The sequence below is a fragment of the Prionailurus viverrinus genome, chromosome C1 (assembly GCF_022837055.1).
Source record: "Prionailurus viverrinus isolate Anna chromosome C1, UM_Priviv_1.0, whole genome shotgun sequence".
In the NCBI taxonomy this organism is placed as follows: domain Eukaryota; kingdom Metazoa; phylum Chordata; class Mammalia; order Carnivora; family Felidae; genus Prionailurus; species Prionailurus viverrinus.
In genome coordinates, this window is record NC_062568.1 from 180,210,117 (window position 1) to 180,233,539 (window position 23,423).

Below are 23,423 nucleotides of genomic sequence, written 5' to 3' on the forward strand. Positions count from 1 at the left end.
ACGTCTCCTGCCATCCCCTACACCTCACCTCGATGAGTCTGCAACACTGACCGTCTTTCAGTGTTTTCCACTCCCCATGCTCTCTCCCAAGGTCAGGCTGCCACTGTCCTGACACTTATGCTTCATCTCACCAATTCCCACTCAGACTTAAAGGTTAATTCCACAGAGAAAGCCTTACCTGTCTCCACACTTCAGGTCTCCCTGTTCTATGTTCCCACAGCAGCTGCTTATCCTCTTATGAGCATTTACAGCAATAATTTAACATTCATACTCTGGCTAATTCAGGCAGGGAACGTGTCTGTTTGGTTCACCATTGTATCCTTGGTAGTGACTCAAAAATCTACCTGCTCACTGACTGAATATTTAGTCAGAGTGTGCTCAAAACAAGGTACAGGGGTGCACCTGGGTGGCTCAGTTGGTTGAGCGTCCAACTGCAGCTCAGGTCATGATCTCATGGTTTGTGAGTTCGAGCCCCGCATCAGGCTCTGTGCTGACAGCTCAGAGGCTGGAGTCTACTCCATATCCTGTGTCTCCCTCTCTCTCTGCCCCTCCCCCGCTCACACTCTGTCTCTCTCTTTCTCTCAAAATAAATAAAAACATTTTAAAAAGGTACAAAAGGCATATAATGCTAGGTTGTTTTAATTTAGCCATGAAAATAAAATTATATTAAAAATATGAACTCATTGAAACAAACTGTATCAAACTCCTATAATTTCTAAAACATCCTACAATATGGTTATTTTCTGAACTATACCTAGCAAGAATTTTTAGTCTAAAATGTCAGAATTTTGCTGACCTTCAAATATCAGTCCCTATTGGATATAAACTCAAGTATGACAAAAGCATGCAGAGCAAAAACCAAAGTATTTCCTGAGCATGTCTCCTATGAATATTTTCAAGGCAAGCTAATTAGAAGTTATTATATACTGTACTATTTATTATCCAGCTTCCCAAAAAATTACTGAAAAGCTCATCAATTTTTTTGAAAACATTTTTGCTGAATGCACACCTCCTATTCAGATGTTATGCATGACTAGGCAGATTTAAGTAATTAATATGCAATATGTTAAATCCTTCTATGCAAAAAAGCTGTGCATTTTCTAAGTGCAAGTAAGTGTGTAGGGTAGGTTAATATTGTTAATATTCATACAGCATGCACCGTGAACTGGCTACAGTTCTAAGAGTTTTGAACAACTTAACTCACTGAATCTTCTCACCAATCCTGTGAGGTTACTGTTCCCATTGTATAGAGAAAAAACTGAGACACAGAAAGGTTAAATTACCTTGAGATCACAGAGCCAGTCAGTGACAAAGCCAGAATTCAAATCCTGACCTGGCTTCAGTCACATAACTTTTTCCACTTGAAGACGCCCTAGAATATATCAAAACAATAATAAAAGGGCACCTGGGTGGCTCAGTCAGTTACGCATCTGACTTCGGCTCAGGTCATGATCTCACGGTTTGAGTTCGAGCCCCACATCGGGTTCTCTGCTGTCGTCATGGAACTGGCCTTGGATCCTCTGTCCCCTGCTCTCTCTGCCCCTACCCCACTTGCTTTCTCTCTCTCTCTCTCTCAAAATAAATAAACTTAAAAAAAAAAAAAAAGAGGAACTAGCCATAACCTCTTAAAAGAAAATAAAAATAGTAAAAAGAAATCAGTATAGGATCTAAACAAAAATGCTGCAACAATGTTAGAGAGGAACCGGGGGGTGGGGAGAAGCATAGTAGATGAAGACCACAGGACAGGAAAAATGTTGCCACAGAACAGATGAAGATCATTAACAAAGATTACCCCAGCCCTACCCACTCCCAAATGGCGCTATAAAGCAAGAGATAACTAAGAGCAGAGACTACAGGCAGCAAGCGCTCAGGGAAAAAACAGTAAGACAACATTAAAAAAAAAATAAAATAAAATTAGCATTCAGGAAGAGTAAACAAAGAAAACTAACAACATCATGGAAATTAAAACCTCAGTGGAAGAGAACAAAGTGGTCACTGCTGAAAAGACAGTAAGAATCATGAGAGCAACGGTGGGGCACCTGGCCGGCTCAGTCCATACAGCATGCAGCGCTTGATCTTGGGGTTGTGGGTTGGAGCCCCACGTGGGATGTAGAGCTTACTTAAAAAAAATAAAATCTGTAGAAAGAAAGAAAGAAAGAAAGAAAGAAAGAAAGAAAGCAAGAAAGCCAGCCAGCCATGGTGGATAAAAAAATGAGCAAGATAAAATGAAAAAGAATAAAAAGTGTAAGAGGATTACTAAAACCCAAACAACAGAACAAAAACATGCAGCAGTAGTAGTCACAGGAGATCCAGCATAAGTGTAAATGGTATCTGAAAAAGAGAACTGGGCAAACAGAAGAGGAAACAAGATGTAAAAATGGATTAGAGAGAACTGGGCTAAGGGCAAGTTGGCCCGAAGATACAGCGTCTTTGGCTTCTCCAAACCACAACAGCCTAAGGGCAAGGATTACCTCAGGACCTCCAAAGGGAATTAAAAAGCTAGAGGTATGCTGAGGTCCCGGTGACTTCTGCGTGGGTTAGATTCACTGCCTTTCAGTTCCACATGCACCCTTTTTGCTTGCTCTGTGAAAATGAGCCCGGGCCCTTTTAAGTATTTTTCTTTGCCGGCTCGCATGACGTGGAGCTTTGTTAGAAGTTGCTGAAGAGCTACTGCAGGAGGAAAATAGTTTTGTTTCTGGGTGCCAGTGTGTTCCTCTGGGTAGGCTCCTACAGCGCACCTGGCTTTTCCAGTGCCCAGCCGTCAGCAATGAGTAGCAGCAGCCAACCGCTGCCCTCAGCACCCCTCCTGGGCAGTTTTGTACCAGTGCCTCTCATGAGACCCCTCTGTGCAAACAGCTTCCCCCAACACCCCAGAAGGCTGGTTTCCCACTAATTCCACCATGCAGCATCACAGGAACTCATCTGCAACCCAGTGAGTCATGGTCATGTCCACAAAGTCTGTAACTCAGCCTGCAGCAGGTGTGAGGGAGACTGGGGGGTTCCTCATGGAGCACTCTCTCTCAGCCCTGGGGTGGGGGCTGCTCCTTATATCTGCTACATCTATATTCTTTAGAGTCCTCTTTACTTCTTTTGAAAAGCTTCATCAAGGGGCACCTGGGTGGTTCAGTCGCTTAAGCGTCCAACTTTGGCTCGGGTCATGATCTCACGGTTCATGAAATCAAGCCCTGTGTCAAGCTCTGTGCCAACAGCTCGGAGCCTGGAGCCTGCTTCAGATTCTGTGTCTCCCTCTCTCTCTGCCCCTCCCCACTCATGCTCTGTCTCTTTCTCACTCAAAAATAAATAAACATAAAAAATAAAAAAATAAAAAAAAGAAGGGGCGCCTAGGTGGCTCAGTCGGTTAGGTGTCTGACTTCAGCTGGGGTCATGATCTCACAGTTCGTGAGTTCAAACCCCATGTAGGGCTCTGTGCTGACAGCTCAGAGCCTGGAGCCTGCTTTGGATTCTATGACTCCCTCTCTCTGTCCATCCCCTGCTCGCTCTCGCTCTCTCTCTCTCTCTCTCCCAAAAATAAATAAAACATTAAAAAAAGAAAAAAGAAAAGCTTTATTGAGATATCATTCACATACCATACAATTCACCCAAAGTATACATTTCAATGGCTTTTAGTATTTTTACATAGTTGGGCAAACATTACTACAATCAATTTTAGAAGATTTCCATCACCCCCAAACAATACCCAGCACCTCTTAGCTGTTACCCCCCTGCCCAACATCCCGTTCTCTGAGCCCTAATCTACTTTCTGTTCCACAGAATAGGCAAATGTCTGTAGACATTTCATACACAGTAAAACCTTGGATTGTGAGTAACTTGTTCTGCGAGTGTTCCGCAAGAAGAGCAAACATTTCTAATATATTTTAACTTGATAAATGAGCGATGTCTTGCAACACCAGTAGCATAGAACACTAAATGTCACATGATCACAATGGAGTCAATGGTTCTTCTCTCTTGGCACACGTTGCAGGATTGTGGGTGATCGTCTCCCATGCTCAGATGCTCCGTCTCAGGCTGCCATGTTTGGCAGAAATCAGTGATTTTTCAGAACACTGGAAGGTGCCCACACCTGGCACCAGGATAATTTTGTCACTTCAAAGCACCTACAGGCAGTCCTCTGCTTTTCCATACAAGAGTAAGCTTAGGAATGCTTTGCTTCACTCTAGGTCAGGCTGCTTGCAGACATAGACCCTTTCCTCTGCTGCCTTATTGCCAGTTATATTAAATACAGTATATGACAAGGGTTTACTAATACTGTACCGTAGTCAACATCCGTGTGAGCATATACAATGGTCCCCATGCAGAAAAAAGTTAAAAAGAACAGTGGTAAGAAGGAGATGATTACGGTGGAAATTAAGAAGGAAATCATCATAGGGGCGCCTGGGTGGCGCAGTCGGTTAAGCGTCCGACTTCAGCCAGGTCACGATCTCACGGTCGGTGAGTTCGAGCCCCGCGTCAGGCTCTGGGCTGATGGCTCAGAGCCTGGAGCCTGTTTCTGATTCTGTGTCTCCCTCTCTCTCTGCCCCTCCCCCGTTCATGCTCTGTCTCTCTCTGTCCCAAAAATAAATAAACGTTGAAAAAAAAAAATTAAAAAAAAAAAAAAAAAAAGAAGGACATCATCAAGAAGTACGAACAAGGTATGCGAGTGGCCGAAACTGTAAGATTTTCTAAGAAGTCTATGTCTGCATCTCATCTGCAGAGAAGGAGGAGAAAAAGGTGGAGGAATCCCTCACTTTAAATGAAGTTAGGGAGATGTGTAAAATGTGGGAAACAGTGCAAAACGAAATTCTGCAGAAAAGCACTACCCAAATAAGGCTGTAGCCCCCAAATAAGGCTGTAGCGGGGCAAACGATGAATCTGTTTAATGATAATGCAATGTCACATTTCTGCAACATCCTCAGAAGGAGGCAAAAGCAAGTGTCATTGGAAAGGTTCCTTGCTAAAGTTGCACAAAAGGAAAAAGATTACATTGAGCCAAGAGATAGCAGTGATTCCGTTAGTGATGGTGAAAGTCGTCTGACACGATAACCCTCCTCTCTCGTCTCCCTCGCACGAGCCACAAAGGTTTCCAAAGGTAAGTGCAGGTTAATTTACTTTTCTTCACATTTTGTATTTTATTTATTACTTTGTATTATATTATAGTATTGTAATCATTTTTATATCAATATTTTTGGGTTGTGGAACGAATCATCTGAGTTTCCATTATTTCTTTTTTTTAAATTTTTTAAATGTTTATGTATTTTTGAGAGCGAGAGAGGCAGAAAGAGGGAAACATAGAATCTGAAGCAGGCTCCAGGCTCTGAGCTGCCAGCACAGAGCCTGATGCAGGGCTTGAACCCACAAACCGCAAGATCATGACCTGAGCTGAAGTCGGACATTTAACCAACTGAGCCACCCAGGCGCCCCTCCGTTATTTCTTATGGGGAAATTTGCTTTGATATACAAATGCTGTGGATTACAAGCATGTTTCCAGAACAAATTACGCTCGCAAACCAAGGTTTTACTGTATATGGAATAATACAATATGTGGTCTTCTGTGACAGGCTCCTTTCACTTAGCATAACATTTTCAAGGTTCATGTGTATTGTAGCATGTTATCAGTATTTCATTTCTTTTTATTGCCAAATAACATTCCATCATACGAACACATCACATTTTATTCATCCGTTTATCAGTTGACAGACGTTGGGTTGTTTCCACTTTTTGGCTGAATAATGCTGCTAGGAACACTGATGTGCAAGTTTCTACATGGACATAAGTTTTAATTTCTCTTGGGTATATACTTATGAATGCACTTGGGTATATACCTAGGAGTGAAATATACCTGGTACATACGGTGACTCTATGTTTAACTGTTTGAGGAAATGCCAGCTGTACCTTTGTATGTTCCCATCAGCAGGGTTGTGAGAGTTCTGATTTCTCCACACCTGTGCCAACCCTAGTTCTTATCTATCTTTTTGATTACAGCCATCCTAGTGGGTGTGAACCAAGCAAATGGAACAACAGATGTACAGACACAAAAATGGATAATTAGAGAGAGCTGGGGTGAGGGCAAGTGTCTCATTCTGGTTTTGCTTTGCATTCCATTAGTTAATGATGTTGAGGAGGGGCGCCTGGGCAGCTCAGTCGGTTAAGCTTCCAACTTCGGCTCAGGCCATGATATCACGGTCCATTAGTTCGAGCCCAGGCTCCGTGCGGACAGCTCAGAGCAGGGAGCCTGCTTAGGATTCTGTGTCTCCCTCTCTCTCTGCCCCTTTCCCCACTTGTGCTCTCTCTCTCCCTCTCAAAAAGTAAATAAACATTTTAAAAAATTTGTTTTAATAATAAAAAAATGATGTTAAGCATCCTTCCACGTGCTTATTTTTTTACTTACTAGTTGATTTCATGTTACTCCAAATCCCTGTTATAGTTAACAATTCTTGAAGTTTGGGGGCACCTGGGTGGCTCAGTTGGTTAGGGTCCGACTTCGGCTCAGGTCATGATCTCACAGTTCATGGGTTCAAGCCCCGCATGGGCTCTGTGCTGACAGCTCAAGGCCTGGAGCCTGCTTCAGATTCTGTGTCTCCCTCTCTCTCTCTGCCCCTCCCTTGCTCACATTCTGTGAGTGTGATCAAAAGTAAATAAACATTTAAAATAATAATAACAACAATAATAATTCTTAAAGCTTGACTGCTCAAAGTCCCATGTGGTTTCTCTCCCCTGATTGGACCCAGGCTCCTATAACACAGGTGGTCAGTGACTAAGTGAAAATTAGATTATCTACCAAGATGATAAAAACAGAAGACAGAAAATGTTTTCTCCCTGGTCGGATACTCCCTTCAGAAGTAGCTGAGGAAAAGGGAGGTTGGGGAGGGGTTACCCAAGGAAACAAAACTTTCAGTTCTTTGTTTTTACTCAAAAACCAAACAAACAAAAAACAACCTTTTCGGAATAGGAGCTGTTAAGGTTTGGTTTTAAGGGGGTTTTGCTTAACACTGTTTTAATGGTGTTTGGAGGACAAGGTTGTAGACATGATGTCTTATTTGGAAAAGGTAAATTCTATGTGGAAGTTTAAAAATTGCTGAATGCAATCAGTTTGAGGAGATGACCCTCCTTTGCCTGAGCCAATTGAGATCAACAGGCGGGGGCTGAAGAGGGCTGGGAGACGGCAATGTGTCCAGAAAACTATAGCATGAGAGCAGTCAATAACAACACTTAAACATGGGCATGGCAGTGTTCCAATAAAACCCGCAAGTTCATTCGCCAACCCCTGGTATGTACAGTACATGGGATATAACATGTGGTAAAAGCATAAAAACACGTATGGGACTTTAAAAACTTTAAATTCAAGATAGTTTTCTCTGGTGAACAAGGAAATTGACTAGGGAAAAATACTTATGAGGCATTTATTGGAAATGTAATGTTCTATCTCTTTAAGCAAAACAAAACAAAACTCTGATACGATATGGCATATTAAGACTTTAGGGGCACCTGGGTGCCTCAGGCAGTTGCCTGTCCGGCTTCGGCTCAGGTCACGATCTCACAGTTTGTGAGTTCAAGCCCCATGTCGGGCTTCCTGCTGTCAGTGCAGAGCTTGCTTCTGATCCTCTGTCCCCTGGCCCCCTTTCAAAAATAAACATTAAAAAAGAAAAAATAAAAAAAGACCTAGTGATAGGTATCATTATAGTGTTCTGTTGTTTTAAGCGTAAAATACAGTATTAGAAAATATGGGGGCACTGGCTGGCTCAGAGTGTAGAGCATGCGACTTTTGATCTCAGGGTTGTGAGTTTGAGCCCCAAGTTGGGTAGAGAAAGTACTAAAAATAAATAAATAAACTTAAAAAAAAATAAAACAGGGCCACCTGGGTGGCTCAGTTGGTTAAGCATCCGACTTCAGCTCAGGTCTCATCTCACTGTTTGTGAGTTCAAGCCCCATGTCGGGTTCTGTGCTGATAGCTCAGAGCCTGGAGCCTGCTTCAGATTCTGTGTCTCCCTCTCTCTCTGACCATCCCCTACTCACAATCTCTCTCTCTCTCTTTCTCTCTCTCTCTCTCTCTCTCAAAAATAAATAAGCATTAAATTTTTTTAAAAAAAATAAAGCATTTAAGGGACCTGGGTGGCTCAGTCAGTAGAGCATCCAATTCTTGATCTGAGAGTCATGAGTTCAAGCCCCACACTGGGCAGGGAGACTACATACATACACACATGATCTAAAGAGAGAGAGAGAGAGAGAGAGAGAGAGAGAGAAAGAAAGAAAGAAAGAAAGAGGAAGGAAGGAAGGGAGGGAGGGAGGGAGGGAGGGAGAGAGAGAGAGAGAGAGAGAGAGAGAGAAAGAAAGAAAGAAAGAAAGAAAGAAAGAAAGAAAATACAAGTTAACTGTTCTCTTCACTCCTGTTATTTGAGACATTAAATGTCTTAGGCCTACATAGTAGCATAGTAGTTCCACATTGTTTATCTGCCATGCTTTATATATACATATATATATATATATATATATATATATATATATACGTCATATAGAACATATAACATTAATCTATCTACAGACAACATGTTAGCTTAATGTATAGAACGTATATTATAACATACGTCCAGGCAGAAGCCATTATTAGGCACCTGAGTACAACAGTAGGAACACAGTGTGATGTCTGCCCTCGAGAGAGAACAGGGTGGTGCATGCAGTTAGACTACAAACATTGTAAGATGATGGAAATTAATAACATATAGGAAAAGCTTCAGCAAAGAAGGTGAGGCAGTAAAAGGGTAGGAGAGGCCTTAGATGCCATGCTAAAGAGTCTGAAATTTATCCCATTGGCAATGGAAAACCACTTCGGGGATTAAGCAGAGAAATGATACAGTCAGATCTGTATTTTGGAAAGATCACTGGGATAGTGATATGGAGCACAGCCTGGAAAAGACTAAGCCAAGAGCAAGAAGAGGCTACTGCAATACCTCAGGCCCTTTGCCTTCAGACAGGATGTGCTCTCAAAGCATACTCAAAATGATTCACCAAAGTATGGAAAGAAACAAAACTTTAACTTATAAACATTTCTAACATTTAACTTCAACCGACACTTACACAACCCCATGTCAAATGTCTTGCAGCATGAGGCTCAGGAAAAATCCTCAGGAAGTATGAAAGTCCCACGGCATGGAGGAGAGTGGATCATTATTTGTTCACCTGCTCTGTGATTCAGTGCAGTTCACGCATTACAGAATGACATTAATGTCGCTAATCTTGTTAAGAATCGAATCTCTGAAATAGGATCATAACCAAATTTGATAATGAGACGGTGAGTAACCACGAAACTCTTACATCTCAAAGAAGTTCTCTAAGTATTGTCTGACAGACAGCATATTAAGATTTCTAGAACTAAAAGAGCAGTTGTGTATTTTTCTTTTACAAAAATACTCGTGTTCCAAGTTTGCTGACCATGACTGGCATGACAAATGTCTGTTAGCAGTATGGTACTTTGCAGATATTCCAAAAATACACACAATTGTCCTTCAAGGTAAAGGACTTAACCAAAGCTAGAAACTAGTTACTTTAAAAAATATATATACTGTGTTGAACGCATTTTGAAAACCAATGTTTGGTAGTATATCCACCCTTATGTTACTTTGTTGTCAAAAAGATATAAAAGTGTCACTTATAAAAACTCTCACATTTATATGTCAGTAGTCATCAAAGTGGTCCATGTACCCATGAGGGTCCCCAAGGCCCTTTCAGCAGATCCATGAGTTTAAAATTACTTTCATAATAATTCGAACACACCATTTGCCTTATTCACTCTCATTTTCTCACAAGGGTCTAGCAGATTATCCAAAGGCTACATAACAGCTGTTGTCACATCCCTGTCCTCACAGCTAATGGAATGTATGGTTGTATTCTTAGGATTTAAAGTTTTCTCAGTAATTTTTAGTACATTAAATATCCATAGACAAAGCCCACAGAAGTAGAAGTTCTTTGGGGTTTCAATAATTTTTAAATTTATAAAGGGGTCCTGAGACTAAAAACCCTAAGAATCACTGCTGTATAATTTATTTTTTATATGTTTTAAAGATTTAGTAATAAAGCGTTAACTAGACTTCAATTAAAAAAAAAAAAAAAAAAAAAACAACTTAGTGGGGTACCTGGCTGGCTCAGTCAGAAGAGCATACAACTCTTGATCTCGGGGTCATGAGTTTGAGCCCTACACTGGATGTAGAGATTACATTAGTTAACTAATTAATTAAGAAAAAAACTTGGGGCGCCGGGGTTGCTCAATCAGTTAAGCGTTCGACTCTTGACTTTGGCTCAGGTCATGATCTCAGTTCGTGAGATCAAGCCCAGCATCCGGCTCTGCACTGACAGCAAGGAGCCTGCTTGGGATTCTCTCTCTCCCAGTCTCTCTACCCCTCTCCCACATGCACACATGTGTGCTCTCTCTCAAAATAAATAAACAAACTTTTTTTTAATCTAGCAATAGAATTTTCTCTTTTTTAAACATTTTACTTTTAAGTAATCTCTACACCCAACATGGGGCTCCAGCTTACAACCCCAAGATCAAGAGTTGCATACTCTACCAACCGAGTCAGCCAGGCACCCCAGTCATAGAATTTTCTAACCTATTCAACATATTTCAAACAAAAGGCTTCAGTGGGTTTTTAAGTCATGTTAAAAATACATAAACATGCCATCTTTCTATTACTGTGTAAGAAAAACTGACATCAAGGAACGGCAAAATGTACTGATATATAGACAAATAATGGTAAGACAAGGCAGTAGATGACATTTAATCAGAATAACATAAATTAAGTGGTACAGGAGCTCAGAGGGGAAGAACTCCTGTCAGCCAGTTTGACCAGGGAGGAACCTAATGGAGAACAAACCCAATTAAAGTTCCATTATCATCTTTAAAAACATGTTCAGGGGGCGCCTGGGTGGCTCAGTCGGTTGAGTGTCCAACCTCGGCTCAGGTCATGATCTCACGGTCCGTGAGTTTGAGCCCCGAGTCGGGCTCTGTGCTGACAGCTCAGAGCCTGGAGCCTGTTTCAGATTCTGTGTCTCCCTCTCTCTCTGCCCCTCCCCTATTCATGCTCTGTCTCTCTCTGTCTCAAAAATAAATAAACATTAAAAAAAATAAATAAATAAATGTTAAAAAAAGCTTTTAATAAAAAATAAAAACATGCTCAGAAGACTGAGGAGGAGCAAAATTTCAGGAGGGAAGCCGTCGATGATGACAACAGGCTGAAGAAATACACACTTTTTTGTTGCCCATGCAGTGAGCACATTATAGTAACACCAGTAGCAAGAGTATGTGCACATGTGCATGTGTGACTTCTGGGTGAGGGCTGGCAGCAGCTGAAGAGCCATATATAATGTGCTGGCCTTTAAAGAATGTTTAAGTTGGTATGACATCTGTATCAATTCTTCCCTTCTTGATCTCAGAATAATCCCCTGATGCCTAACACTCCCAGACAGACCAGCATCACCAACCATTTAAAATGCAGAAATAAAACCACAGGGATGGCAGTGGTTATCTCTAGATGGTGGGATTTAAGGCTAATGATTTCATCACCTACCATGAGCCAGGTAATATGCTAAACCTTAGAAGTCTTAAAACTATTATTATCATTATCATTTTTTAAATGTTTATTTAATTTTGAGAGAGAAAGAGAGAAAGAGAGAGAGAGAGAAAGAGAGAGAGCACGAGTAAAAGAGGGGCAGAGAGAGAGGGAGACACAGAATCTGAAACAGGCTCCAGGCTCCGAGCTGTCAGCACAGAGTCCGATGTAGGGCTCGAACTCGGGAACAGCGAGATCATGACATAGGTTGAAGTCGGAAGCTTAACCAACTGAGCCGCCCAGGCGCCCCTTAAAATTATTATTTTTATTAGAAGAAGGTCCCTTATGTTATCTAATACCACCAGGCTTTTGACATCTTTTTGCCCGAGTCTCCAAGGCAGCAATCTTGCAAGGTAGCTGTTTTTTACTCCATTTTACAAATCTGGAAACCAAGACACAAAGGGTTCTGAAACTGGCCCGGGGTCCTACTGTAGGAACTGCGGAAGCCATGACTGAAACCCTGGTCTGCTGGCCCCCGTCCAGGGCGCTCTTCCCGCCCAGGAAGGACACGGACACAGCCTTTGCATCATGGCAGTAGTCCAACTGGTACCCTCCCCGCACTCGCCTCCTTCTCCTCTCTCCCCACACATAAATATTTTACAACCCTCGTGTAGCAGGCTCAGAACTGTGGCTGCACACCTCAGCACTTCCCCTGTCAGGGAAACGGGATAATCACTCCTCTGCGCCCTCCACACACAGGGACCTTCCTAAAAGGCAGAGCTGATTTCCTACCCTGGAACCCCTCCGTGGCTACTAATCATGTGCAGGATAAAAGCTTTGTCCCCTGAACTCACAGCCTTCACAAGCCGCCTCCTGCAGCCTCCACACACTCCACAAACATACCCTTTCCTCCTGCCACTCAAGTGTCCTCAGGATGTAGCCACACTCTCGTGTTTCTAGGGCATTACACACATTTCCTGCCTGAAAGCCCTTCAAACCCACATCCACCCTTCTTATAACTAGTCCTTCTTCAAGACTTGGGCTGGTGTGAACGTCTCCGGAAAACCATGATTTATATTCCAGTGTGACAGCAGGTCCCCTTTTAGGAGATCCCACAGGCCCCTCAAATGTATTTTCACTGCTGAGTTCACTGGCTTCCGGTCCTACCAGACTACAGGCCCCTTCAGGCCAGGGACACACCTTTCTTACTTACAATGCCATGGACCCAGCACAGAGCCTTGCATGCAGCACCTGTTCAGTAAATATTTGGGTCACAAGTAGGGTGTCGAGTAGGATGGGGGACACAGACAGGCACACAGCTTCGTCATATAAAATATGACACATATGAAAATAAGAAAGGTGTGGCAGGAATGCTATCCAAGGAAAGGAAAAAGGAAGGAAAATCTGGGGGAACACCTCTACCTACAATCCTGGGTTTTCTCAAAGGTTTTTCAAATCCCGCTACTGCTGCTGGTGATGTCCCTGAACGGGGGTGTGTCCTCTGAACGAGGTACTGCGCAAAGCACTTGCCATAAACGAACGCTTTTTATTCACCCTATGCACTGAGAACACCCTGCGCATTTTACTGATGGGGAATCTCGGGCTCAAGAATAAGATGCTTGCTCAGTGTCAGATAATTAGTGGCAGAGACAAGATTTCAACCCAGATCCTGTCTTCTGAGCCACAGCTCCATCTGCTCTCTGCTTCTCTTCTTTACCAAAAGTGAAATCCCCTCGCCAAATACCCAAGTTTGATGGCCTCAAGTAAACCCAATTAAACCAACGTGAAACTAAGAGTCCTTCTTAGTTCAGCAAGCAATAATGTACCTCAAGTTACTTCACTCTTTCTGGCTAAATAACTTGAATATAATTTAACTATTTTTGGACCATTCAGGTGTTCATTACTGAGGGCACTGTAAAACTGTGATGCCCTTAGGCATGACTGCTCTGTGGTTAGGGTATACCCTGTACCAGCAGCCCTGGCCTGTGGGCAGGTACAGTGCCTGTTACGGAGTTCCAGCTTCCCAATTCACCTTCATCTCATGCCAAGTTAAAGCGACCATTTCTTGCTACTGTCAATGTGCTGGTCTCTACCGGGCCAGCTGATTTTGCTACTTCCAATCTTCTAGGGGCTGTGATAGTCATAAATGATGTAGCGGTCCTTCATGCCGTCCACCAATTATGTCCAACTCTTTGCTTCCCAGGCACATGCTAACTGTGATTTCCTGCTCTTCTTTAAAGTCAGGTGTGGCCACGTGACTTGCCTCAGTCCGTGAAATGTGACCGAAAGTGACATATGCCATTTGGGACCGAGACTTCAAAAATCAGTGCCCCTTGGGGTGCCTGAGTGGCCCAGCTGGCTAAGCGTCCGACTCTTGATTTCAGCTCAGCTCATGATCTCATAGTTTGTGGGTTTGAGCCCTGCGTCTGGCTCTGCGCTGACAGCACAGAGCCTGCTTGGGATTCTCCCTCCCTCTCTCTCTCTCTCTCTCTCTGCCCTTCTCCTGCTTGCACTCTCTTTCTCTCAAAATAAATAAATAAACTTTAAAAATAAAAATAAAAATCAGTGCCCCTTGGGGTGCCTGGGTGGCTCAGTCAGCCAAGCATCTGACTAGGTTTTGGCTCAGGTCACAATCTCACAGTTCGTGAGATCAAACCCCATTTCATGCTCTGCCCTGACAGCACAGAACCTGCTTGGGATCCTCTCTCTCTGCCCCTCGCCTGATTGCTCTCTCTCTCAAAATAAACAAACTTAAAAAAACAAAATCAGTGCCCCTTAACCACCATCTTTCACTCAATCGAAGTGATCATGGAAAACGCTATGTTCAGATGGAGTTTCCATCAGTCTGGGTCCCTGAGTGACTGTGAGGAGCAGAGTTCCCTGTGCATGAACGAAAAATCAACTTTTGTTCTATTAAGCCACTTAAGTCTTAATGGGCTTTTGTTATGCAGTCTAATCCAAGTTATCCAGATCAATACATCAGATCAATACGTCAGATCTCTTAGTAAGGAATTCTCTCACATAAGTTACTTTCTTCACATCCATCTCTGTTCCAGGCTATGTGCAATATAAAACACACCTGTCAAGTACCTACTATGTACAAAATACCATGCTAGATGACGAAGATAGTCTATGTCTCGAAAAAGTTGCAGTCTTATGTTGACGACTGTGCCAAAAAGGCAGACGCCAGCGTTACAATGGTTTAAAGGAGAGACAAGTCCCATGTAGATGGGAAGAAAAGTACAGAGAAGTTTCACAAAGGAAGTTCCATATCACATGGCCCTGAAACACGGGTAAGAACCAACAATTAGAGACTCAAGGGGGTCATTTAAGATAGAAAAAGCAACATAAGCAAAGATATGGAGCACAAACAGCAAAGCACAAAGAGCAAATACTTCTACTGACCGGGAAAACTTAATAAAATCTAAGGGAATGACAAGAAATTGGTTCACCCGGAGTGTCTTTGCCAGGCGGGTCTGTGCCTAATTCAACGGACAGGAGGGAACCATTCAAAGTCTTGACTGGGGAAGTGAGATGTCTGGAGGTGATGGCAGTACACAGCACAGATGGGAGGAAAGAAAAGAAAATGTTGGGGGATGTCTGCAACAACTCAAGAGAATGGTATCAATGACCCCAAATAAGTGTGATGACAGTAGAAATGGAAAGAAGCAAAAACAGCGTGGCAGTATGTCAGCAAGGCCTGGCACCCAAGTGAACACGAGGGGAGGAGAGTCTAGAAAGGCAAGAGGGAGTCTCGAGGGGCAGATCCTGGGTAGCTACGAGGACTGTCCATCCACACTGCGGAGGTTAATCACAAAAGTGACAAGAACAAATAAAGTGTTACCATGTATTTTTCTAAATGCTAGCTCCAGCTTCACCTGAAGTAAATGCTACTACTAGTTTAATCCTTTGCTCTCCTGGGACAAAGTTACTTCTCAATCTGACACTACACCTCCCTTTTTTGTACAAATTGATCTCCTACTTTTCCCTGATAGGAATGCCCTGGAATCACCCTTGAGCACTTTGGGTTCTCCCCTGCCCCCCACCCCCACCCCAGACCGTCCTCACTTTCTCCTTTCTTCACTTCTTCCTCTTCATCCCCTACCCCCCTCCCAGGCTTACCCATTCATGGCTCAAGTCAAGCCTCACCTTCCCTGTAAAACCTTCCTCAAACACATGGGTTTCTCCTTTTCCCGATTTCCATACCTACTGTCTAGGAATTCCAGAGGCAACATCATGAGTTATCAGTTTCCCGTGTGTCCTTTATTCCCACAACTATCTCATGGGCCTGGTCAGAACAAGTCTCTTTCATTACAGGTCTTGAGTTCCCCACAGTCCAATGACCTCGTGCACAATATGCATTCATTAGACACTCTAGTGATAACCCAAAGCCAATTAAGAACATGCACATCTTATTTCCTCTTTAATAACTTATTTTCAGTAAATCACGATTATATAGACATGCAAAATAGGCAGCTTCAGCACCTAATACTTCAAAATGTCCTTGAGTTAAGCATCCTTAAATCTTAAGAGCTGTTTATTGCCTTAAGAGATCTGAAAACACCATTTGGTCATAAACTTTTCTGCCAGCTTCCTTTTAATCCTTTTGACTTGAAGGCATACCAAACAGTTCAATGATCATCACTCCAAGGTGATTCTGACTCAGAAATAAATAACCTAATTTCCCATGCGGACTATTTCACTTTTGGGAACCTAATAAGTGTTTCATTGTACCCTCACGTTCAACCAGCTATATAGTATAGACAGCGCAAACTAGATCCACAAAAAAAAGTTCCTAGATTTTACAAAATAGCAGCTGTCTCCATTGGTCTCTCTCTCTCTCTCTCTCTCTCTCTCTCTCAATTAACGACTATGCTTTATAGCTCAACACGTTTCACTCCTCCCTGGCATGTGAGGGAAACACAAACAGAAATCAAGTTTATTGCGGAATCCTAAAAATGAGCAGTTGTAAAAAGGAATCCAAAATATTCGTAGGACACCATCCTAACCAAACCTGCTGTCATCACGAAGATTATTTCCTCTTGCAAGCAAGACCGGCGAGTTAACAATGGGGGAAAGAAAAGTGTGAGAGGGAAAGGAAGCAGGAGAGGAGGCGTACTATGCCGATCAAACTGACCGGGTTTCCAGGACGTCTGGCTGCTAGGAAAGCGGTAAGCAAGGACAGCCGCTACCAGTACGCTGCAGATTCCCGCTCAAGCTCTCCCTGCACTTTTCTTTCCCCTTCCCACAGCCGAGGCCCGCCTGCCCGTCCTTGCTCTGCACCAAGGTGCGCAGCGCGGCGGGGTCCCGCACGCAGGTGACCTCACACCGCTCGGCCCGGGTCCAGCCGTCCTCCCCGGAGGCCTGGCGGCCCCTTCCCGGCCGAGGTCGCCCAGGGGCCGGGCTCCGGGCCGGAGTCCCCAGTCCGAACCGGACTTCGGTACTCGAGGACAGCTAGGCCGTGTGTCCCGACCGTCCCTTCTTCCCCAGCGCGAGCAGGCGGGCGGGCTCCGCGCGCCCCGCAGGGACCCGGGGCGGCGGGGGAAGAGAGGGGAGGGGAGGGGAGGAAAGGGGTGGCGCGGACACCGTTAGCCGCGGTGGCTGCCGCGCCCCGACGCGCGCGCGACTGGCTCTTACCGCAGCGGAGAGGGAGGCAGGGGGGAGGCGGCGCCCGGCCCGGCGCGGGCGGGAAGGCGGAGGCGAGGGCGCAGGCGGCGGCGGCAGCCGCGGGGGACCCCGGCGGGCGCCCACGACGCGGTGGGCTGCCTGGGCGCCGCCATAGTGGGGACGCAGCGGCGGGCGGAGCGCGCGGCCGCGACCCGGGGACGGCGGGACCACCAATCCCGCTCTCCGCCTCAGCGCCCTCGCCGGGGGTCGGGCACATCCGCGGCCAATCGGGGCGCGGGAGCCGGGCGGGGCGCCGGGCTGACCAATGCAGAGCTGCGCTGCGGGCAGCGGGCGAGCGCAAGCTCGCGGAGGCCCAATAGGCACGGGCACCCCCACTTTCCCGACCCGCCCACCCCGCCCGCGGCGGGGACCCGGGCTGCGGGTGGTGGGGGGCCGAGCGGGCCCGGCCTGCTGGTCGACGCGAACACCTCGCCTTGGCTCCTCGGAGCACGTCCGCCGCCTGGAGACATCCTTCTTCCCCCCCAGCATCACGCCCGGAGGGCGCCCGTTCGTGCGGACACCTGAAGCCCGCGGGGATGACCCAGCCCCTCGGGAGCCTTTCTCGCCGTGCGGCACGGTGGGCCGGGGGCCTCCCGGGCGCAGAGTGCTGGGCGGTCACCATCATTCCACGCCGAGGGCGCAGCTGCCTCCCGGAGACCAGCTGAGCGCCTCCACTGGGCTCTCGGAGGCCCAAGGCTTGGAGACCTCTACGGATCCTGTGGGGTAAAGGGTGGGTGGGGTGGGGGCAGGATTCGTTGGCTGCTATTCGCTATTGCCCATTTCAGAGTCTGGCAGTAAGAGTTTTAGTTCGGGCACCGGACCACTCGCCCCGTCTACCCTTTGCAGCTCCCGAGGTCCCAGCTCTCTTCCACCCCCTACCCCTCCTTCCCGCAGCAGAGCACCGGCATCCATCTGGGGCACAATTTGAAACGTAGGACCTCCAGTGGGATTGACGCAAGGGAGAAGATACTGTCGGGCTGCGATCCTTGGCTGCCAACCCAGGGATCCTACCTTAGGAAAAGAGAGCAGTTTGCCCTGACAAAAAGGGTTCTGGTTAGAACCTGCCTAAAACGCTTCCCTGGAGTGTGCCCTCTAAGTCCTGGGCCTGACTGCACTGGCAGGCAGTGAGGAAGAAAACCAAGGAGCCTGGAGTCCCTGGCTGGCTCAGTCATAAGAGCATGCAGCTCTTGATCTCGGGGTCATGAGTTCGAGCCCCCCTAACCCCCATGGGGTGTAGAGAGCACTTAAAATCTGAAAAATACAACAGCCTGCTCTGTGGGACTTGAGCAACTCTTTAAACTTCGGGTTTCCCCAGAGTTATTACTTAAACTAAAATTCAAAGTGCAAAATTTCTAGAAAAACAGCTGCTAAGAATTCTTCTGGGGTTAGACCAGGCACCTCAGCCCTGCAAGTCATTCAGCAGGGATGGGGATGGTGGGGTCAGTGAGAGGTAGCAAGGCCTGGGACCCTGCCAAGTCTAGGGAAGTGTTCCTTCCCTTCAGAGATGTGTGCTCTGAGGGATCAAACAACTCATTAAGGCCTGGCTCCACCTGGTCTCTCAAATGAATTCTTGGATGCTGGACAAAAAAAGTCAACTTCCTTTTCTTGGGCCCAGGAAGGAGTTGGCATAGAAAAGTGTCTTTGAAACCTCCTGTTCCTGCCTTCCCCCACAATCAGACACGAGGTAGCATCCACCTCCTAAGCCCCAGGACACAAAGAAGCATTGAGAGCTACTGAGCTGACCCAAGCCTCTCCGGCACCTGGAAAGGGCCAGGCCATCCAAGGGCCAGCTGGAGCAGCTCTACTGTGCCCACACCCTGCACCTAGTCACTGGCACCTCCCTGCCCTGCCTCTGCTCTATCCTCATCCACCTGGACCCCAGAAACCCACCAGGCAAAGGGACCGATCTTTCTCCAGGGAAGCTTCTCAGCAACTACAGACAGCTCAGAGCAGCTTCAAGACCCCTCTGGATCCCACTAGGAGCCGAATCTCTTGCTCTTAAAGCACCTAAAATACACTCCTTCCTTTCAAGCTGGCTCCACAATTTGTACAGAACACGGATGCTTGCATGAACTTAGACTAGCTCCATGAATATAATAATCAAGCGCTGCAGGAGTGAGAGCTCAAACCCAGTTTGTGGAAGTGGTCTGGTCCTCTATGCCCATCTCTTTCCCATACCTAAGGCAAAGGAAGCAAAACAAAGTGCTCATAGAGCCCCCCCATGTCCCACCTTGCTTGTCCTAACTCAGAGCCACAGGACCAGAGCCCATCGCTTTAGGACAGCTTCCTAGATCCCGCCCAAGTTTTCTTAAAGTGTCCAGCCCTTCTTCAGAGCCTATTAACTAAATACACCCCCAGCCTGACCCTGGGCCACTCAGGCTCCTTGGGGCAGACACAGCCAATCCTCTGCTCAACACATTTTATTGCTAAGGACAAGGTGATGCACCAGTTTTCAAAATAATTTGGTTTATAGCGTTCATACGTAACAAAAAACAGGGAAGTATTATAAATCTGATTCTTGTATACACAGGGTATAGGTGTGAAGCCCTCCAATCCCAGGCAAACAAATTCATGAGGAGCAAAACCTGTTTAACCCCTTCAGTGTTGCCCTCCAGTCCCTCCCCCACCCCCAAATCAGCTCCCTCCCACCCCCAGACCAGGGGCATACCTAAACCTGCCCCTGGTCTCCAGTGGCCCCAGTTCATCTTAACCCTCCCAGCCCCTGCATGATTGCAAATTTTCTGTTGACAAAATCACCCACCAGGCTCTGCCTGCTTCCATCATTAAGATCCCCCCTTCAGGGTGTTCCCCACCCACACCCTCTAATACTGTGCCACAGGGGCTCTGTGCCTAGAATGATATGGGCACAAACCCACACTGCCCCTATCTGCTCCTTCAAGACAGGACAAAGAGGTGGCATTAACTCCTTAACATCTCAATACTGCAGCTTTGCCAGCACTTCCTTGAGGCTGTTCCAGGGACAGATAGATGCCACACTCATCTCCAGCCAACCCCCAGGAGCCTTTACTCCACTCAGCTGAGGGCAGAATTTCACATTTTGTTTGCCCTGGACAGGCAAGGAAGAAAGTAAAGGCCAGGGGCTGGCAGAAGCTGGTCCAAACCAAACATACATGTGCGCACACGTACACACACGCGTGCGCACGCGCATACACACACACACACACATATACGCGCGCACACATAAATACAAAAGGGGAGAGGGAGTAAGCACCAGCACCTCTGCCTAGTCGGTGCAGGTGATTGTTAGGAAGCTAAGTCCTAGGCCAGGAACAGGGCAACCAGCCCGGCCAGCACAGTCAACCCCACTGGAGACTGCAGCCACAGCATTTCAGTGCTCAGCCCTTCAGCTGGGTGATAGGCGGCTGCTGCCACATGTCCAAGAAAGGCTTGTCCTTTCACTACAGCGGAATGCGAAGGGGGGGGGGGGGGTGGCGGGTAGGGGCGTGAGAAGACGATGGGGTCGGTTATTCCATTCCTTTTCATTTTACAACTTCACTTTCAGAGACTTCAGAGTTCCAAGTGTCTGCTGTGCTGTGGAACCCCAGAGTGCTCTCGCCTTGATGGCTGGGCACCTCTCGGCCCCTGGAAGCACCTACTCCATGATGGCTCGGTATAGTGCAGGCTCGATGTAATCTTCCCGGTATCTTGAGTTGATCACTCGTTGCCGTTTCTTTTCCTGTTTAACCTCTTTCTCCGTGAAAATCTCATTGAAGCGCATGTCTGAGGCTACTGACTATAGAAGAATAAGCAAGCCAGATGAGCACTTTGTGGCCAACCACACCCGGAAGGGAAAAACAAAATGACACACCCTTGCCTCATTCCCTCCCTCCCAGACCTGGAACAAGGGCACACAGAAAACACACTCACCAGTCTAGACTTGACTCTCTTGGGAAGCTCTTCATCCAGCGTGTACACGTCATCTCTCTTAACCACAAGCTGTGAGCCGTCCTCGAACTCCACCTACCAAGCAAACAGAGGCCTTTGGCTAAGACATCCCTGACTCTCTCCCTGGTCCCCAAAGCACAATGGCAACTTTCTGCTGTCACAGGAAGGATCCAGAACACTGAAGTTAAGGACTGCCAAATTCGAAGCCACCCCCGGCAGACTGAACACAGGGCAGCCCCTAGCTCTGAAAAGGTTGTTACTGACCCCTGAGCTCTTCCAAGAGCAAAGGCTTGCCTCTAAGAGGAAGCACTGAATTAATCAAGAACTCCCCCAGAGCCCAACAAAAACGTTTGGCTACCTGGTACATCTGGATAGGATGGGATGCCACAAATTTGGCTCCGTAGACTTGGCCATCTGTCCATCTGACTTGGACCACTTCTCCCTCAGCAGGAGGACCCAACTGGAGGCAGTCCTGGCTCTGAGGGAACAGTAAGGGAGAAGGATGAGAGGAAGGCCCCCTGAGCACAGGGGTGACCACCACCTACTCAGGGAAGAATGAACCAGGGCAGATTCCTGCCCAGACACCCAAGCAAGGCAGGCTCTCTCCGAGCTAGAAGACACAATGGTTAAAGACCTACCTGCCTGCTAAGTCCTAAGCTGGCCCCAGATCTCTGCCCTTGCTGCTTTCGGGGGACAGAAAAGAAGAGCCAGAATAAACTTCGAGTGAACTTCATAAACACAGTGCCAAGATCAAGAATCCTCCTTGTGTTCCTTCAACTGTCCCTCCAAAGAACAGGGGACAGAGCTCTACCCCGAAGAAATACTAGAACAAGAATTCCAGAGTACTATGAAAATATTAGCCTCATTCAATGTGCTGACCTTGGCAGTGATGGTATAAAATCTGTTACAGGCAAAACTGCTCTTATCTTAACACAGGGCAGGGGTTCCAAGCATTATTAGTTGTTACTACATCCTGTATCACTGTGTGCTCATAATTTAGGGTAAAAAGAAAAAAGAAAAATGCCCAGTCTCACATGACAATATCTCTCAACAAAGCAGAAAAATGTATTAATTCTGTCAAACCCCAGTCCTTGAGAACACGTGTGAGTACTCAAAAGGGCGCTTTGCTGCATGCTGAGGTAGGATGGTTATCTTGAGGAAAAGCACTGTGTAACTTAATTGTTGTGTAGCTGCTTTGTTCATGGAGCACCAGCTTTATTTGAAAAAATGCCTGACATAAACAAACTATAGTTACTCAGACATGGGTACTGGCAGACATCTTGGAAATGAATGAACAAGCCTGTCACTTTATGGAAAATATGAGACAGTACTGCCGAGGATAAAACTTAAGCTTTTGGAAAAATTAGAACTTCAGAAATGTAGTAATCACCAAAATCGGCTTGAAGCTTTGCCAAATTTAAAGATAATTTCTAAGAATGGTGACACTAATAAATGTGTTTTTTGATACTGTATAATAAAATTTAACATTTGGAAGATCTGCGTAGCCCAACGTACGAGTATTTTCTAAATAACCAATGTATGAGGTTGCAAAATTTGGCAGAGGTTTAGATCTAGTCTCAGTGCAAGACAGACCAGTGGACTTTAATGTAACAGAGTGTACAAAGCTCACTGACCTGCTTTCAGATTCCACCCTGCAACTAACTTTTAAGAAACTACTACTCGTTGAGTTTTGGTGTAGTATTAAATAATCACAACGGTATGAAAGGCTATTAAAAGACTCCTCCCCTTTCCAATTAGCACACAACTGTGTGAGGTTGAATTTTCTTCATAGACTTTAACCAAAACAATATATCACAACGGACTGAATGAACACATGACATAGAGATTTGCAGGAAAATGGCATTCTTCCCACCAAGATTTTGTTTTAAAATAGTTGTTTTTCATTTTTAAAAACCCAGACTATTTCAAATCAATTAATCTCTATTTTAATTTCTAACAGAGTAAACATTGATAGACATAACCCACAAAAAAGCTCTCTGGGGTCCTCAGTAACTTAAGAGTGCTGAGGTCATTGATCTGTAAGTCAGAGATAACACCACTTGCTTCTCAGAACTGGTATGAGAAGTGACAGACACACCTGACCTGAAGCACTTAGCACAGGGCCTTGTGTACTAGAAAAGCCTAGTAAATTACAGCTATTCCACTACCACAAATACTGTTAATATGATCTTTACTATAACTTAAGTCTACCTTGTAAGTAATGAATGTGCTTCTAGCAACTAAGCTGCTAATGAAGTATAAAAGTGGGAAATACCTGGTTTGTCAAAGGAAGAAGTGGCTTCATCCCACTGC

At 45.7% G+C, this 23,423-nt stretch overlaps 2 protein-coding genes across 3 annotated transcripts in view; both read right to left on the reverse strand.

The window, feature by feature from the left end:
• ST3GAL3 (ST3 beta-galactoside alpha-2,3-sialyltransferase 3) overlaps window positions 1-17,347 on the reverse strand; it is a 202,244-nt gene extending 184,897 nt beyond the window's left edge. The window contains exon 1 of the mRNA XM_047872067.1: window positions 17,175-17,347. The gene's annotated coding sequence lies outside the window, so the exon portion shown is untranslated. The remainder of the gene's footprint in view (window positions 1-17,174) is intronic.
• Window positions 17,348-19,653: 2,306 nt separating this feature from the next.
• Window positions 19,654-23,423, reverse strand: part of KDM4A (lysine demethylase 4A) — a 46,711-nt gene continuing 42,941 nt past the window's right edge. For both annotated transcript variants that reach the window (XM_047871146.1, XM_047871145.1), the window contains exons 20-22: window positions 21,469-21,588; window positions 21,093-21,185; window positions 19,654-20,958 (exon numbers count right to left, since the gene is read on the reverse strand). In XM_047871146.1, coding sequence (XP_047727102.1) covers window positions 20,818-20,958; window positions 21,093-21,185; window positions 21,469-21,588 — 354 coding nt within the window. In that variant the 3' untranslated portion in view covers window positions 19,654-20,817. The remainder of the gene's footprint in view (window positions 20,959-21,092; window positions 21,186-21,468; window positions 21,589-23,423) is intronic.